Genomic DNA, 19,736 nt, shown 5'->3' on the forward strand with positions numbered 1-19,736 from the left:
TCTGATCAGTATTTGAAAGTATGGCAGCTGTGGATACTGGAGAATGTATAAACTGACAGGTTTACAGGATGTTCTGTGACGTGGATAACTTGTTTTTTTCTGATGTTGCCTTATCACGGTTGTTTCTTATAACCTGTCAATTATGTATGCTAATGTAAGGTTTGTTATGCCTGTGTGTGTAATTGCTTATACCAAATAAAAATCTCACCTGAGTTAAAAAAAAAAAAAATACGATTAGTGGCAAAGTGATAGATATCTGCTACATTGAGGCCATAAAGAGAATGTCACTCGCTTGCTTGCAGGAAGGCACTAGATAGAATTAAGTTATGATAGGTTTATAGGGCCGGTAATTATCCGTGGCATTAACACAACCTGGTAATGTGAACTCTATGCTCATTGGAGCTGTAAGAAGTTGCCACCATGCCATCAATGATCAGATTAATACGAACCATCGTTAATGAGTGGAGGTTGAAATTTTCTCATAAAACAATATTCAGTTACATCTATAATAATGACTTTTGCATTTTCTATAAAAATACTGTATATGTCACCATGTTGACTTGGCAATTCTCTATATTTTTAATTACCATATTAGCATATAAACTATATACATGGTTTTCTTTTTTTAAACTACATTTTAAAATTATATCATAGGTTCAACAGGTCTCAAAAAAGGAAAAACTTGGACAACATACGCTGTATATGAAAACTGTTTTATTATTAAAAAAAAGTTACATAATCCAATCTTTTGCCCTACGCGTTTCGAACATGTATCGGTCTTCATCAGGGGCACAAAATGAAAAAAAAGCAAAAAAGACAGGCAGGTAGAAACAAGTACGTTCACCCCAGAAAACCATATATATATTCAGAATGTACACATTCCCCAGAATCCAAATTGGGTATGCATGTCTTTCTACTCCAAAGCACCAAGCCACAATCCTAAATTTGGTGCTTTTAGTGACTTTTCCGAAAATCATCTTAACGCTTCCAACTTACAGCATCTTTTCTCACACATAATATTAGTTACCATGATAAAACACCCCAAATATGAACAACCAGGGTCCACTGAACAGTTTTATGTCCAATATATATAGGTTTACCTAAGTATAGGGGCTCCAAAATGAAGACACACCCCATATGGTCATTTCAGGAACTGCAAAATCAACACATTTACAGCATTTTTTGAGGGGCAAAGATAGAAAAAGTATGTTCACCCCAGAAAACCATTTATTCCCCTGAATCCATATTGGGTATGCATGTATTTCAACTCCAAAGTGTCAAGCTGCAAACATTTCCTAAACCTGGTGATTTTGGTAACTTTTCCAAAAATCACCCCAAAACTTCCACCCTGCAGCGTCTTATCTTCCACATACTATTACTTACCAAGATAAAACATCCTAAATATGAATGCCTGGGATCTACTGAACAGTTTGAAGCCCAAATGTACATATGTTTATCTAAGTACATGGCACGTAAAGACCCCAAAATCTACCTTGTGCATACTTATTTGATGGCATACATTTACACTAATTTATAAACATTACCAGTTTCATATGGGATAAAAGCTACAAAATGTTATAGTGACCCCTGAAAACCATATACTTTTGGAAGGTATATATAACTTTTGCGACGGAGCAGGTGCAAAGTCGGGTCCTGTGACGATTGCGTCGCAGGACCCGCGTGGCAGCCCTCTTGGCTCATTGCCTAGGGGGTTGGGACAGAAAGGACTGGCTGCACGACGGCAAGCGCCACTGGTGCAGCGAGGATACCCTTTACTGCTGAGCACGTAGGTACTACGTGCTTGGCAGTCAGAGCATTTTCCTCCCAGCACGTAGTAGCTACGTGCTTGGCAGTTAAAGGGTTAAAGCTGGAAATGCAGTTATGCAAAGAAGTAACGCTTACAGCCAGAATGCAATTTATACTCATATTCATTTTTATATACAAAAGTTTATTGCTTCTTATTCAAGTCATTTTGGGATGCACTGAATTCACTATTTTAGGATTTTGCCAGAATACCAAACCGAATCCAAACCCTAATTTTACATGTGTAAATTAGGGAAATCAGGTGGAAAGAGTCTTGGAATTTTGGCCAAATCCTGGATTTAGTGCATCCTTATTTTGTTTTCCCATTAATATTGTGCTGAAACCTACTATAGAACCTTGAAGTTACTCCTCCATGATCCACATTATTGCCTAGTTTGCCTTAATTTGCACTTTAATTTTCCGAAATGCAGGTATATTTTTCTATGTTTATCAAATAGATCGTAATTATAGATTTTACAAAAATGTTTTCATATATTCTGCTGGAAAGAGTTATTTCATTTTCTCTGTTTGATTCCATCCCCACAATCAAAGTGATACGGAAAAATAAGGAGTCTGACGCTTGACTTGGATTCAATCAAAAGTAATTTACTCTCACAAAAGAAATGCTGTGCCAAGGAGGAACCGCAATTTGGGTTCTGCTTTTTACTTTCCATTGATAAAGTGGCATTAAGTTGGCAAAGTGGAAAAGAAACACACCCTATTGCCTTAATCAACTCATTACATGGAGGCAGAGCTATTCTTCTGAACTAAAGATTACTACAAAACAGATTTCCAGTGTAAATGGATGAATAAATATACTCCAGTTGTACTAACATATAATTTTCCTTACATGGAAATTGAATATTAATTTATAATAAAAGCAAAGACAATTTATATTGGTGCAGTAGTCTTCCGTTTTTTACCACATACCACCCACGGTCACTATGTCTGCTGTCTGGTAGTTATGCAACTGTCAGAAATGATAATGTCCTGTCCTGCTCAACAGTGGCAGGAATGACAGGACAGGCACAGGAATTAATGTAATCCATCTCTCACTCTGAACTTTTTTCCCTGATCTGTAACTAAAGTGATAAAGTTTGCGAACCCATTAGCGCAGGACAGGAGTATATACACCCAGGTCACTGTGAATAATGGGTGAGCAATATATATATTGTAGCGCTATAGTAAATTGTGTGTATTGTACACCACTATTGAGCTCCACTCCCAATAAATGTGCCCCGGATGAGACCTGTAATCTTAGGGAGTGAGCCCTCGCAACGGTGTGGAGGCAGGGTGTAGTGCAACTGTAACTGGATTCAGGGTTTAATACTGTGAGCAATACTCACAGCACCTTTTGGTCAATATTAATCCCCACAGGCAAGAGGAAGTGCTCAGCAGCAATAAAGGTACAACCAGCTTTCAGCCTTTCCCTAAGTGGAACCTGAGGGGAATCTATCTACCCTGTTCCTATACACTTAGTCCCTACTTCTGGGCTATTAGTACCCGGGATCTTAATCCCTCGTCGGAGCCTTGTGCTGCTCAGCTAAATAACCTGTCTATCTGTCACTCCTAGAGTGACCTATAATGGTGAGTAGCCTATCCTGACTAATCCTAAAACAATCAGGTTCCACTCAGACTCAGCCTGTTAGCTCAGGCTAGAGCCAGCACAAAATGGACACTGAAAACATGGCTTCAGAGCAGAAAGAGCAAACAGTACCCCTCCCAACTGTATTTTAGGACCCAAATAGGTGTCCATAACATTGAGGGACTGCCTGCACAAAATACTTGGGGTGGCTATTTTACACATCCCTACATTATTTATATATATTTATAAAAAAAATTTAGTTGCTACTCACAAATGCTTTAAGGCTACGTTAGCATTCAAAATTGCTTTATATTAAATGCATTTGAGCTAAGCGATATCCAACCGTTTAAATATGTATCTGCTTGACTAGTACTTTTACTAGTGGATCCAGGTTTGGGCTAGAAGTAAAAAATGAGGCATCTGAGAAACATTTTAGTAAAAACTGCATAAAAAACTGAAGTTAAAAAAATAAAATCCCATTTTTACTTTCTTTAATGAAAAAGTAACATATCTCTAATATACTATACTAATTAAAAAATGTGTACTGTTTTTATAAGAAACCCAATTGTATGCAGTGATATTCCCACTTTGTTTTACTTGCTCTGACTGCTGTAGATATAAAACTTCAGACGTTACCTAGCTGCTCAGCAGGGAAACGATCATACTTACGAACAGCAGGGGGCAACCCCCACCTTACTTCCCAGCCATGCAGAACTCAGGCAGCTTTGTTTGTTTCCCTGTAGACCAGTCGACAACTGTGTGGAGATTCATATTGGATTTTATTTTTGCCTTTACCTCCCCTTTAATGTTTCCAACTCCAGTGGTAGGGACAAAGATCATGGAGCCAGATTTAAACAGATAAAATGGGATTCTCATTGAAGGATTATTTTGCTGCAGCTATTGGTTCTGCAGAGTTGAAGAAAGTATAGTATGTATTAAACAATACAAAAACTATAAAATCCACATTAGATTACTTGACAACACAGGGCCCAGTGCAGTCTGCATATTCTGATTATAAGTCTTGCTGTATCAGCTTCTATGGCAGAAATTATTTGACTTGGGCTGTTTTGATCATTTAGGACCATCCCTAAGCTTAGCCTCCCAACAACAGCCCAGAGTATGTGCATAGTCTTGGTCTTACACAGATGTTTAACACAGTTACAAGATGGTTACAAACATTGAAAGCATAAATAATTTGTTTTATAGGCTTCTGGTGTAGTAAGTTCATGTTTATGTTTAGTATACAGTTACAGTACAAGTCCACAATGCTGGTTTGGCACATACACCTTCTACAAGATACTATGGCGGTTACAAAGACCCTTAGGTGTTCCGGGGATGTTTATTGCTGCACAACAATATTCAGAATGATATAATACATCTTCTAAATTGAACCAACTATCCTACATTTCCAAATCTTAATGCAAGCAGTATAGCGTCAGATTTTTTCCTCCTCTAATCCAGATACGTATGAAATCCCATCAGAGATACTGCTCACCCTATTTCCATAATATTGTTTGCTGAGAACATAATTATAAAGTATAAATATTGGATCAAGTCTCAGCTGCATGTAAGCTTATTTGCAAGCGTGAATTGCTGATAAAGCTCTTTACCTATTTGATAATGATTGATTCAGTGCACCGACATCTGTCCAAATGTACAAGAATAGAATCAATGAATCTATAATTTCATTGCATTCCACAGAGATGAATGCCTTGATGAAAACATACAGAGCCATTTTGCTAACATTTACAGAGAATGCCACTGGTTCGATATAAAACATAAAATAATTTGTCTTTTTTCTCGACAGTACTTAACTCAGAGTATTGCCGATAGATTGGAGTAATGTTTATTGTCCTTAAAAACATAAGGAGGGATCTCAGATCTATGGTACTCCAGCTGCAGAACTCCATCTCTTACTACTCTCCATTGCTATTCAAGAACATGTTATATTATATATAACATAAATCACTCATCTAAAAATAGAGAATACAGCTCAATATTAGCCAAGTCCCGGTGCTTACTTATTAAATTACAATGACTACAATGTATGGCCCTGTAAAAGAATCAAGTAATTTAAATTCACAATATCCAGAGGATTTGCCTCTCTAATATTGCATAAACTCCCCCACTTTTTCATATAAATGATTCACTGACATTTTGTGAAGTACTATACAAATGTCCAATTAATATTCTCTTTTAAATGTATTATTACAAACATACAAAATGAATCATTAAAACATACAAATATGCTAATGTGTTTTCTTAAGTGTCCATGAAAATATCAAAGTTTACTTATAAATAGGATATGTACAGTGATATAGGCATGGCTGCTCATTAGATATATAGATAGAAATTCTGTAAAGCCAGCCTGTTCTCTACGACTGTCAGAGGTTTAACCCCAACAACTTCCCACTGCTCCCTGGGATTCTACTGACATTTTGTCAGTTTGAGTTAATGTCACTACGAAAGACATTTCCCTGAAGATAAGAATTATTGAACTGTAAGCTTTAATTACAAAGAATTATACTCAGTCTGCCTTTCTATCCCACTTTATATTTCAGTACAAGAGTATGTGGTCTGGCTTGGAGGAAAGGCTGCCAGTTGGCACTGTTTCATCTGATTCAGCAAATCTTCCCTGGCACAATAGCAATAAAAGCATGAGTTTTGTATAGCTGACTGCTAGAAAACAGGCATCTTTGTTTATGCAATATCCATTTCAGGCTGGGAAACTGTGGTTAGGGGGATGTAGAAATTGTTGGAGTGTTTACAGGGATGGGCCAAGCTATTTTGGCACCCTAGGCAAGTGCTTCATTTGGCGCCCCCCCCCCTCCAGTCACACTGTCACAGCACACCTAACCCCAAAAAACATTGCCCAGTCACAGCTCAGGCACTCTCATCACTCTTACCCAACTTCAAGATAGTTACTGCATGTCTGGCCATGATAAAACCAAATAGTCAAGCCAACACACTGTAGCTCTTGGTTCTCATGCATCAAAGTAGAATTGGCAAACAATTCTAGTAGCAATTGAATGCAAGAGCACTTTTGTAATGGGTTCTATTCTTCACAGATAGTTGCAACAATTTAATTATGATGTAATGAACCTTTTGCCCATGTCCATGTGTTATTATGCATCAATGTGGAAAAATGTTAAAGCAAAGTCAAAAGTCGAATTCCCAGTCGAATGTCGAGGGTTAATTAACCCTCGATATTCGACCCTTTGTGAATCGGCCCCTAAATGTGCACCCAACATGGAAGCAGGCTCACTATGTAGTGCTAGACTGCTCCATTCTCCATGTTTATTACAGTGTTCTATCATTTGTGCTTAGGTTTTTAATAAGGTATAACAATGTGGAAAATATTTGATATTAGCATGCTCTGAGTTTTTTGCCAAGTAAAGATACATTCTTTGCAGGTGTGTGAAAAGCAGTAAAGTTATGCTGAAACACTGGAGCTAGAGTTGTATTATAGTTCAGTACAGTAGTAAAATAGCACTACCAGTTGAAGTCCTACCAAAAGCTATAATTGTGCCATTTGACCATAAGCTTAGTTAATTTAATTAAGTAATGTTTATTTCAATTGTGGGCATCATTAGTGATAAGAATGTATATTTATAAAGCAGGTACAGTCTATCACTTATCTGTTGTTATTGATGGAGTAAAAGTAATTTGTTATTGTTTTTGGCATATTTTAGTAATCTAAGGAACTTTGAGAGTATATTCAGACCAGCTTGCTAAGGTCAGTGAGCTGCCATATAGCTGGGAAGCTGCAAATCAAAATAAGTTGCATGGCAACAAGGGAATATTTTAAATAATAAAAATAATAATAAAAAATGTAACTCAAAATGCAAATCATCTTAGATTATCAATGCCTATGGGAAACTAAAATGTTATTGTAATGTGACCTCTTTAAAACATTGTCCCTTTTGTGAGCCCCACATTCCATTTGCAGGTTAGCCAGGCCTGTATACTAAAACAAAGAAAAATGCAACCATTGATTGTGCCAGTTAATACTAAACACTGAACCAATTAGAATTACAAGGTTAAATTCTAAGATTTGATTTGAGGGATATAAAGCCATGATTAGGAGCAGTACAGGTATGGGACCTGTTATCCAGAGTACTGCGGTTTTCTGGATAATTGATCTTTCTATAATTTTGATCTTCATACCTTTAGATTACTAGAAAATTATTTAAACATTAAATAAATCCAATAGGCTGGTTTTGCTTCCAATGAGGAAAAATCATATTTTAGTGTGTATCAAGTACAGGTATGGGAACCATTATCCGGAAACCCGTTATCCAGAAAGCTCAGAATTACAAATGGTCATCACCCATAGACTCCATTTTATCCAAATAATCCAATTTTTGGATTGGATTGATGATTTCCTTGGATGATTTCCCTTTTCTCTGTAATAATAAAACAGTACCTTGTACTTGATCCTAACTAAGGATATAATGACTCCTTAGTGGAAGCAAAACCATCTTATTGGGTTTATTTAATTTAATTAAACATGATTTTCTAGTAAATTACGGAAAGATCCAATATCTGGAAAACTCCAGGTCCCCAAGCATTCTGGATAACAGGTCCCTTACCTGTACAAGGTATTGTTTTATTATTACAGAGAAAAAGGAAATACTTTTTATAATATTGTATTATTTGGATAAAATGGAGTCTATGGGAGACAAAGTTATACATCACTTGAGTGAAAGCAAGGACTAGTATAAGTCATGAGCCTGTTATTCACAGGAAAAAAAAATTCTGTATTCATATTAAAATTAAAATGTCTTGCTGATTCGTTCTTTAGTCTTAGTTGTATCGGGCAGGAATGTTCTGTATAAGACAGGGCCTGCACTGTATTTAGAGCTCAGCAGGGGGTAATAAATACAGTAAAAATTAATAAATGACTTCCAACTACTACCTATAGATCAGTGGAGCAGGTGTTGTTATTTTGGTAATGTCTTTGATTCTTCCCTCCCACCTCCCAACCTTTCAGTCTACTGACCATGAAGCCAAAAATAAAACCAAGTGCTTCCACAACTGCTGAGCTTCCTTTCAAGGAGGGGTGCCTACACTTGGGAACCATACCCATGACTGCTGTTAGGGGTCTTGATTCAAATGGAAAAAATAGTCACTTATTTGACTTTAGGGTCCACCATTGTACTAATATAAATCTCTTTATCTTCATTTACTTCCATAGAATATCAGCTTTGCCCAATAACCTTCCTCAGGTGAATAAACATGAGGAAGGCTATTTGGGCTGAAACATAAAGTGCATGACATTCCTGCAATAAATACACAATAATGCTATATGACGTGTTGTGCTCTCAGGTTAGTATGTTCACATTTGGAATCTTGTGCAATATACACGGGGGTTGCAACCTGTTCAGAAGCACTAGAAAATATAACCAGATGAAAGGACAAATCTGCATTTATTATTTAGTTTGCTTTCCATAAAGGGTAGCTAAAATAATACAGCAATAGAACACATTTGGAAAAAAATGTATTAAAAGGGAGATTGTAAATGATTCAGCCAATAAATAAATGGTGTGCAGCACGGTGTATGCAGCAGATGCATTAAGAAATGTTTGACCATATGTTACTCGTATGTTTCTGACTCTCCAACATAAGGCACATTATCAGTGCACTATATTGCATGGAGGATTTATTCTGACATCTGCAGTTAAAGGGGACCCGTCACCCAAAAAAATGATTCAAAATCCTATTTTATCAGATTAGTCAAGGAAAATGAACTTTAATTACGCTATATAAATTATTTGAATCTTGTTTCCTTCAGTCTGGGATTTCAAAATTATAGCAAGCAGGCAGCAGCCATTTTGTGGACGCTGTTATTAAGACAAGCCTTGTATCATCTCAGAATCTTGTTTGTGCACCAGAATGGGGGACCTGATGTCCATCTCCATGCCCTGGCCACACAGTTATATGGTAAAGAGAACAGGGGGAATGTGTGGAGAGCAGTGACCTCTAGGAAGTGCTGAATGGAAAGTGAAAGTGATTGTCTGCCCCGCCTCTATGCCACGGGCATAGAGGAGGGGCAGACAATATTTGATTGACAGCTGAGATTTTTAAATGATCTTACAACAGCTATGAATGCTTAAATAAAAAATAGAAATTGGATTTCATGTTTAATTTGAAAAGGACTTTTATAATACAGATTTTTGTGTCTGGGTGACAGGTCCACTTTAAAAGTTACAAAAAAACCCAAAAAGAAACGAATAAAAAACTCAGACAGAAATATGCTGAAGGTGTTGGGAGATTGACAAATGAGCTGTAACAGTCACTTATCAAGGTCAGGCAGGAACTGGAATCAAATGAAAAACTGTTTCAGAAACTCTGACATGTCACTTTGTTAGATTACAGCGCTTAGTGGTGAACTACTTTTGTTTAATTTGGTGTCAGAACCAACTATCAGGATGAAACAATGTTTTATGGGCTGTAGACTGTTTGGGTACCAGTGTGTAATAATAGTTAGAGTTTTTAATGTGAAGGCACATTTCTATGTACAATGTGAGCATGCCTTTACTGTATATGTTTGCCCCATAGTAAGGTGATTACTATGACCCTGAGCGCAAATGTTATAGCATTATGGGGTGCAAAACCGTCCATAGTGCGCATTTAAAAAGCAGGTGCTTTCGGAGTCAGGAAGTGCCCTACACTTAATCCAATGCTTAGTACAAAATGCAGTAATGGCAGGTTCAAAGTACTAGAGCACAGAGAAGGATCGGCACACAGACATTCAATTGCAGTGTTACCTGCTCGTTTATTGTGCGGACTGAAATGTTGCAGTCCGCACAATAAACGAGCGCTTGACAAAGGGGCGTGACCCCGAAACGTCGCAGTCCGCACAATAAACGAGCAGGTAACACTGCAATTGAATGTCTGTGTGCTGATCCTTCTCTGTGCTCTAACATAAGGGAGGCTGCCGGATCCTTTGGGATTGTGCACCGGGCTGATCTGGTGAAGGGTGTGCGTCGGTTCTTTCTACTCAGGTTCAAAGTACTGCCTGCAGGGCTCTTTTGCAGCCTGTGCTGTGATGGGTAATATCATGTAGGGTATGGGCAAAAAGAGGTATACCTACAAGAACCCCCCCCCACCTGCCCCTCAAGAATACCGTACTGCCAAATGCAGACAGTGTAGTATTAATAGAATGCACACACGTGCTCTAAAAACATAGATTTGACAAATTCCAAATTTTCAAGATCATTGCCAAAAAAATAATTCCTGGATATGTAGCTAAAAATATTTCACAAAACACTTTAAAAGTGGCAAAAATTATGTCCTCCAAAAGCCTAGATTTAACAAATTCCAAATTTTCAAAATCATTGTTCAAAAAAAAAAAAAATGTGGCAAAAACTTAGGACGGGAACAAAGGACAGAGACAAGAATAATGAATTCGATCCTTACCATTTGTTTCCCCTGTAGAAGCAGTGCATGACTTTAACAAAATGATATTCTTCTTTTCAAGTTGTCCTGCTGCTGGGCATTAGTTGTATATTATAGGAAAAGCATGTTTTAGTTTAACTTCCTATTCCTAGTTTCTTTTGAGTCTGTGAAGGATTATAGACCTCACGTGCTTAAATACAGAAGAGGCTTTTCAAAAGTCAGCTGTTTACCTTAAAAATAATATATTTAATGCTCCTTTAAAGATTTTAGAGAACGATATCCTTTAAGGATTAATGTTTGTGCTTCCTTAGAAGTAATTTATATGCACAGTTCGATAATGAAGACATATGTAATAGAGCAAGTAGCTTGATCTGACAGTTTCAGTGTGGCACAGACTAATATACTGTACATATCCTAAAAGGCCTGAAATAATGTTGCACAGGCACTTATGTCCAATCTATGCCAAGTTTGTGCTAGAAATCTTCATATTTTATTGTTCTTCTATTATGAAATCAACACAGAGATGCATTTGATTAATGATCCAATCCAGTCTAATCCTCATGACCTGATCCCTTTACCGCTGGTTCCTGGTGTAGAAATCTTTTTATTGTCCTTTATTGTTAATACATGTACTTATTACTACATGTATTTCAGTCATACTGGTTGATACATTAGATAGCTTTGGGAAGGGGTTGGATGGCTATTTAGCAAGTGAGGGGAATACAGGGTTATGGAAGATAGCTCTTAGTACAAGTTTATCCAAGGACTGGTCCGATTGCCATCTTGGGGGCAGATTTACTAAAGGTTGATTTTACTACCAGGTGTAGACAGTTCACAAGTGAAAGAGACCGTCGATATTGCAGTTTCGCGCCCTATTGCCAGGCACGTGATCGCTACTCCTCAAATTCACTTAAGTGCGAATTTTACCGTTTCACCAGAGTTTCTTTCACCACCTTAGACCTGGCAAACTAATAAGATGAAGCTAAATCCTCCTCAATCTTATGTCAGTGACATCATATCCTGTATGCTGGAGTCATAAAAGTTCTAAAAAAAAGTTGGCATTTTTTCATATTTTAAAGCAGGATTTCCTTCAAAACTACTAACTATTAAAGATTTTTGTGTTAACATTTTTTTCCCAACCATTTGAGGGGCTCATGTCTAGGGTATTAGAGGATCTCGTTTGTCTTTATTTTGCTTCCTTGGACATTTGTAATAATAAGTGGGCGCTTCAAACATTTGCACCAACATCTCTAATAAAGACGTCTATACGACCGATATATACCTACCCTATTCAAATTGACCTAAGAGTACTAACGAAATTTCGATAGCCAGAAATGTTCGCGCTGAAGAATTAACGTTATCGAAAATGTCGCCAGCATTTGGCTGCCTAGACGCAACTTCTTATTTAAGTGAATTAGTGTAGTGGTAGCTAGTTTGCACCTGTCGAAGTGGCATGAAGTGTGGCGGGGCCTTTGCTGGCGAAAATTTGCCCTTTAGTGAATTTGCCCCTTGGAGTCAGGAAGGAATTTTTCAAAAAGGTTTTTTGCCTTCCTATGGAAGTTAGGCAGATTATATATAGACTTAAAAGGTTGAACTTGATGCAAGTGTGTCTTTTTTCAACCTAACTTGTTACTATATTACTATTTACCATGGTATTAATAATTATGTCCTGTATATAAAACTCTTGAAAATGCTTTTTTTGGGAAAGAATAAGAATCAAAAGGTTGTAGCACAAACAGGGTCTTGTAAAAGATATAAATCCATTCAAAGTTTTCAGGTATAATAAATATCAGTATTACATGTGGCAGTATATTATACTGTAAATATCTGCTGCTTGAGTTCCCTCATTGTATGTCACTACCTAGACACTTTATCAGTATTGATAATAGTAACTCAAATAAAGCAGTTCACAACAAATGTATCTTTCCTAATTCAGACACATTTTTCTACTTGCAGTGCATGCTGTGAGGAGTGACTGTTGAACCAAAGGTGGATTATCCTTATAAAATGTGATACTTGAGCTGTAATCCTATTTCCTTTAGATGCTGGCAGGACAGAGAAAGTGAATAAAATTGTTCTTTTTGGTGCTTGGCTTGATGATCGGGGCACCTAAATTACTGTCACTGTTACCTGTGCCTTAAGCAGTGGCTATGGCATAGACTACTCTGGGAAGAGGTGACTACTGACATTTTTAGCCTGAAACAGTGGCATATAACACACCCCATGTTCTATAACCCTTATGGCAAGGATTTCTAATGTCTGAAAAATTCCACTGACAAACAGTACTGCTGTGCAAGTATAAAGATAATAATAATAAGATTTGTATTCACCACTGGAAATGTCAATGCATTTGCTTCACAAGGCACAATTGCCAACACAGTGCCTCTCTTAAAAGGGATGGTTCACCTTTAAATTAACTTTTAGTATGTTATAGAACGACCAATGCTAAGCAACTTTTCAATCGGCCTTGATTTTTTTTCATCTTTATAGTTTTTGAATTATTTGCCTTCTTCGTATGACTTTTTACAGCTTATCTTAACAAATGTTCTGTAAGGCTACAAATTTGTTATTGCTACTTTTTATTACTCATCTTTCTATTCAGGCCTTTCCTATTCATATTCCAGTTTCACATTCCAGTCTCTTATTGATATCAATGAATGATTGCTCGGGTAATTTGGTCTGTAGCAACCCGGTTGCTGAAATTGCAAACTGGAGAGCTGCTAAATAAAAAGCTAAATAACTCTTAAAATGCAAATATTTACAAATGAAAACCAATTGTAAATTGTCTCAGAATATCACCCTCTACCTCATACTAAAAGTTAATTTAAAGGTGAACAACCCCTTTAAATTGTTTGCCCTGTATATAGTCAACTAATGGATATTCACCTTTCTTACTGGTTTCATGTACAGTACAGAGCACAATCTGCCTTAAAGACAGTTTTACAGGGCCTATTTATAAAAGTGAAATGGTATAAAAAAAATTCAGAAAAGTTTTGCTTAGTTCAGTGCGTCCAAAACGAATGTTAAGCGGCCGTCAAAGGGTTACCGCTAAAGTGTAATAAGGCTTTGCATGCTCACCCGGTAGATACAGTGACCCAGGTATGTGTATACCCCGGGTCCCGCTCTTGGGTCAGCTACTCCTTCTGACAATAATGAGGGTAATAAGCGGGGGAGATCGCACTCACCAGATGAAGAGGGTGGCCCAGGTGCATCGCCCCGTGCCCGTAGCTTGAGGTAATTTGCAATTGAAAAGAAGTCGGCGAGCACTCTGCGTCCACCCAGAAGTTTAAAACGAGGAATTTTATTTTAACAGGTTAAAAGCAAACATAGTCCTGACACATTTCGTATCCAACGATACGCCTATGACTACGTATCGTGGATACGAAAAGCTTCAGGAGTATATTTGACCTGTTGAAATAAAATTCTTCGTTTTAAACTTCTGGGTGGACGTGGAGTGCTCGCCGACTTCTTTTCACTTTCAAAAACCATCTATCAAAAATAAAAAGCAAAACAATACAATTTTATTGTGTTGCATGTCTATGTTTTTAGTTCACTGTACAGACCTTTATGCTGGGGCCTAATGACCTATAGGAACATATGGAAGCAGGGACTGACAAGGCTAGGAGGGCCTGCCCCACTTTGGTGGTTGATATTTGTTAGTGGCATTTCTGGGCTTAGGAAAAAGGGGAGGCTCTAGGGATAGCAGGTCCGGGCTGCAGGTAGGTGGATCAGCAGTGGTATCAATGTCCCATCCTACCCCCAGTTATAGTGGGACTGGTTAGTTGCAGTTGGGGAGTAGTTTGACTCTGAGCCCTAAGGCAACTGAAATGGGTAGTTGGAAAGGTGAGTGGGTAACTGGGTAGGCCTGGGGTCCTGATAAAGGTGGTCAGCCCCAGATGGGTACTTGAGAAAAAAAGGCAGAAACCAGGCTTTGGGCTATGGGTCAGTCCTCCGGGAGGATACATTAGAATAGGTTTGCTAAGTTTAATGTTTGGTATACAAAAAGTTCACAGTAAGTTTTGGATGGTTGTACTTGTTAACTTTTTTAAGACGTTTGTTAATAAACAACTTGTATCAGGGCTACCCATGGTTGGTAAACTCTTTTCACAAGAAAGGATATTAGATAGGCCGTTGCTGCAAGAAGCAGACATTTCACATTGTGGTGCAATGAACCAAGGCAGACTTTATTCAACATCTCCTCACAGGGATGACAGATTGACAGACCGGAGCACTGGAAGCCAAACTCATCAGTACATTAACACCTCTGTAGAGGATCCTCACACATCCTCTTCACACAGCATTCCCTCTCCAGAAGCTTCCAGTGTAACTGTCAGGTGGAAATGCACTAGCAGAGTGCCATTAGTCATTGAGGAGGATCCCCTCTCCCAATAAAGCTTCTCTGTAGTGTCCAGCATAGAGTACACAATCTTCCCCCAAGCATGTCTTACTACATCTCCTATAGGTTCTCACAAACCTACTCCTGAGTGCTCCAATCTCTAGTTAGTGCACAATCACTTGGGGCTCTACCCCCCCAACACTTGACTCCTCATAGTGACAACAGACTGTCTCTGCAGCCCAGCCAGTACAGTGGGGCAGTGCATTGCTACCAAAGTTGGGTTATTATTGGGTTTTCTGATGACTGAATGAAAAAAGGGGAGCCCATTATCTTGCATGGGGCTTTTCCATTTGTTTGCCCTTTTCTGACCCTGTTTTACATACCTTGTTCTCATGCTTCTAGTAATATTAGATACATGTAAATGCATGTGTGTGTGTGTGCACTTATAACAAAATACAACTATTGGAAGACAAAGTGAAAACAAATAAAGCACAGAAAAGTGCAGCTAAAAGGCCACATAATTCAGAGTATTTTTGGCAAAATATCTGTTTTTCTCCCTTATCAGCCCTTTTTGAAATGTAGTTTGATTTCACTAATTGGTTGAATGCAAATTTAGGATTAGACTACATTTAGCCTGTTGAGAAATATATAATTGATACTCCAGGCTCTTACATTTCATGATAATGCTTATATTTTACCAGATGAGCCAAGAAAATAGGCTCTTAAGCTCACTCCAGGCTCTGCACACTTTGGACATCTGCGTTCTGCCTTTAAAGTCGAAGTAGCAAAAACGCACTCGACGTAGACACTTCATTCTCTAAAGGATCCCCTCCAGAGGTTGCCAATGCAGCAGCTCTCCAAGCTAATTGAATAATCTACATTCTAAGATAATGTTTAAAAACTGTTCTGATAAAAATGTATTAGGAAAAACATTAATCATGTTAAAGGCAATTGAATGTGATTAATGTGAATAGGCCATGGGCATCACAGTTTATACACTACAAAAGTACTGCTTCCAAGTTGGCACTTACAAATGACAATCAATTTAGTGTAGCTTACTTTGCTGAGTAGTACCTACTATACAGGTTGGGATTACTACAATACAGATGGTATATTAAAAGAATGTCCATCTGAAATAAGTGTGATATGGTAAAGGAAAGTAGACTATCCCTGGTTCCAAAGTACCAGGTAGAATCAGTAACCCATAGTATCTTCACCCTAGCAAACACCAGATTCACGTGGAGAAAAACTGCTATTTATCATATCAGCAGTTGCCCGCAAACCAATCCTACAAATATGGATCAAGAAACAACCTCCCTCATTGAAGATTTTTAAAAGCAAGTTATTTCATTTGTTTTACATGGAATGGCTGGAAGTCTCACTACAGAAAGAAAAACATGCAAAATGCTTTATTGTATTATTGATGCACTTGACAACAATAAGCGACAATCAATCTTACGTTGCTTCCAATACACTCCTTACTACAAAACAAGGTTACTAGTGAAAAATCCTCCAGTATCTTTATAGCAAGTGTCTTCACAGGTTTCAGTCTTTTACATATGAAAGGTTGGGATCTGTAATATATGGAATTGTCTACTAAACTATCTTTGCCATCTGCACAAAATGTATTGATGTGTGTTTGAAATTTGTAACTTCCCTTCACTGTTTTGTAATCAACCAATTTGCTGTAAAGACGATCGTAAATTGATAAATACCAATTTTATTATAATGTTTGTTTTACAGCATCAATAAAAAACATTAAAAAAAAACATGCGGAAAGGGGGAGTGTTAGGGATGCTGGAAAAAGCACTAAAGGGTCATGTTAATACAACCATGCTCAGGAAAAGTAAAAGTCACCCCAAATCTGTTAAAAAATATGCAGTAGGCAGTGGAACAGTAGGGAGTTCACATTATATTTATTGCAACTAAATTTGTAGTGAACTCAATAAAACATTTCACATGATTTTGTGAATTGAATGAAGTAATCCTATTAAATTGTATGTTCTTTCACTTGCCCATTCATTGTCAAAATAATTCTGCATTCAAATTCATCAGTAGACAGAATTATAACTTTTTGTCTTGTGCTTTGCTTTAAATGAAATGTTATTCTTCAAAAGGAATGTAAAACTACTCAGAATGCTCTTCTAAGCACTTTTGGAATTTACATAATTTTTTAAATTTTCAAGGTATGAAGCTTTTTTAAACTGCAAATTTTAATGAATTGTCCAACAGCACCACCTGCTGGTCAGATTTCAGACCATGATACAGTAGAGAGAACATGTCAGAAGAACTGAGAACTCTTCTGATGTTACTCTGCTAAAGAAAGACATAAGAAAAATCATCTGATGTCTTTCAATTTTTCCACAAATTTGTGGTGATGAGCAAAACTTCCCTGTTTCACCGAAGAATGTGTGAAATGCTAACATTTTGCCAAATGTATTGGAGTCCATAGGTGTTTTTATGCTGCATTTTTTATCATGCGAAATGTATTGGAGTCAATAGGTGTTTTTTTTTTCTCTCTCCATATGCATTGGAGTCAATGTATATGGAGAAAAGACACACTTTTTTCCAGTGAACACGTACCAAAATTCTATCACAGATTCATGAAAAAAAGAATTTTTTTCATGAAAAATTCACAAAAATTTGAATTTCACCATAAATTGGAAATTCTCATCCATACTGATATAGTCTGTGGACTGACTAGCAGCTGGCACCATCATTAAAATATTCAATATGTACCATCCTGCCTCTCTATTTACCATTATGATTACCATTTATTCCAGTTGGGTTGAAAAAAGACCAAAGTCCATCAAGTTAAACCCCTCAAAGTGAATCCCAGTGCACACCAAAGTAGTTAACTATACAAACTTCTATCCAAAATAACAGTTAATAAAAAATACTTATCCTTTTTGTTGATTCGATTGGTCAGTTGCTTTCACCAGTCACCAGCCCTATACGTGAATGCTTTTGTACCATTAACCGTAGTATTAACAAGATTTCTTCTTAAATTTTAAGGAGAGTGTGGACCTTGGAGAAATCATGTTCTCTCTCTGTTACCTGCCCACTGCTGGAAGACTGACCTTAACAGTAATTAAATGTAGGAATCTTAAAGCAATGGACATCACTGGTTACTCAGGTATGTATAAAGTATTATTAATTTTTTGGGGTTGAAATTTAGACAGGTGATAATTTTCCAGCAAAAAAAAAAAACACAAATAAGTTTAAATATTTGAATTTTTATATTGTATCATCATTTCTATATAGAACAAGTCTACTGTATGGGGAATAATTTAACCTTTATTGTTAAAAAAGAACGATACTAAAAGTCACCAAGAAGATCTATGACCATATAAATGCATATGGCCACATGCTGTTATTTAGGTCATGGATTACTTCTAATATCAAGATATTTTAAATGAAATACACAAATTCTTTAAATGAACACTTTTCTTTAAGATATTTTAAATTAAATACATTATTTCTTTGAATGCACAAGTCGCTGTATATAGTTGACACCATGAAAGAACTAAAGCCTTAAAATTAATATTGCTAGAAACGCAGTTTTTTCATCTACTCAACATACTACGACAAAATCTAGTTCGAGATCTGCAATATTTTGTTCTAAAGTACCTTTCTGAGAGATATTTCATAGCACACAATATATTCATAAAAACAGCAAACACACAGTATTTGATGGATGGATAGACTAATAACTCATTCACCTGATAAAAGTTGAGTTGTCCAGGAGAAAATAAGTCTCTCCTAATTCTGACTATAAATCTATCAAGACTCCCGCAGACTTTCTTTTATTTTAAATATATCTATCACTTAGGCAACACAGGCAAAGACATATTTTTTAAAAGCCATTTTATGTTTTATAAACATTTCTCTTACATGAGAGTGTTTTGTAACATTTGCGCGCAGACACACGTAAATATAATATACAGGTATGGGATCCATTATCCGGAAACCTGTTATCCAGAAATCTCTGAATTATGGAAAGGCCATCTCCCATAGACTCCATTTTATCCAAATAATCCAAATTTTTTACATGATTTTTTTTTCCTCTATAATACCTTGTACTTCAAACTAATGCTAAGATATAATTAATACTAAGATATAATGAATCCTTACTGGAAGAAAAAACAGCCTATTTGGTTTATTTAATGTTTCCATGATTTTCTAGTATATTAAGGTATGAAGATCCACATTATGAAAGGATCCATTGTCTGGAACATCCGAGGTCTTGAGCATCCTGGATAACAGGTTCCATACATGTATATACCAGCAGAGGAATAAACTCCAATAATAGGTGCCTGGATGGAGGAAAATGCTTCTGAGTTTTATAGGGGAAAAAAGTGATTATCAGAACAAATTTCAAGAAAAGAGATTCATCAAATGCTTTAGTTGCCATGAAATGCAATTTTTTAATTTTGCTATACAGCATTTTTATGGCACTCTTTATTAAAGTCTATCACATGAATGGATACGGGCCCAGTACGTATTTAAATAAGAAATATAAGGTTCATCCAGAACTATAGAAAAATAAACATTAAAAAAACGAACAAAAATAAAATCATATAGAAGTGTATCTGCAGTTTCCCTTTAGGA

The 19,736-nt window shown here is 36.8% G+C and overlaps 1 protein-coding gene across 1 annotated transcript in view; it reads left to right on the forward strand.

The window, feature by feature from the left end:
• syt6.L (synaptotagmin 6 L homeolog) overlaps positions 1-19,736 on the forward strand; it is a 207,393-nt gene that overhangs the window by 176,011 nt on the left and 11,646 nt on the right. Inside the window, exon 4 of the mRNA XM_041581894.1 lies at positions 18,141-18,261. Coding sequence (XP_041437828.1) covers positions 18,141-18,261 — 121 coding nt within the window. The remainder of the gene's footprint in view (positions 1-18,140; positions 18,262-19,736) is intronic.

Source organism: Xenopus laevis, chromosome 2L (genome assembly GCF_017654675.1).
Source record: "Xenopus laevis strain J_2021 chromosome 2L, Xenopus_laevis_v10.1, whole genome shotgun sequence".
Taxonomy (NCBI): Eukaryota; Metazoa; Chordata; class Amphibia; order Anura; family Pipidae; genus Xenopus; species Xenopus laevis.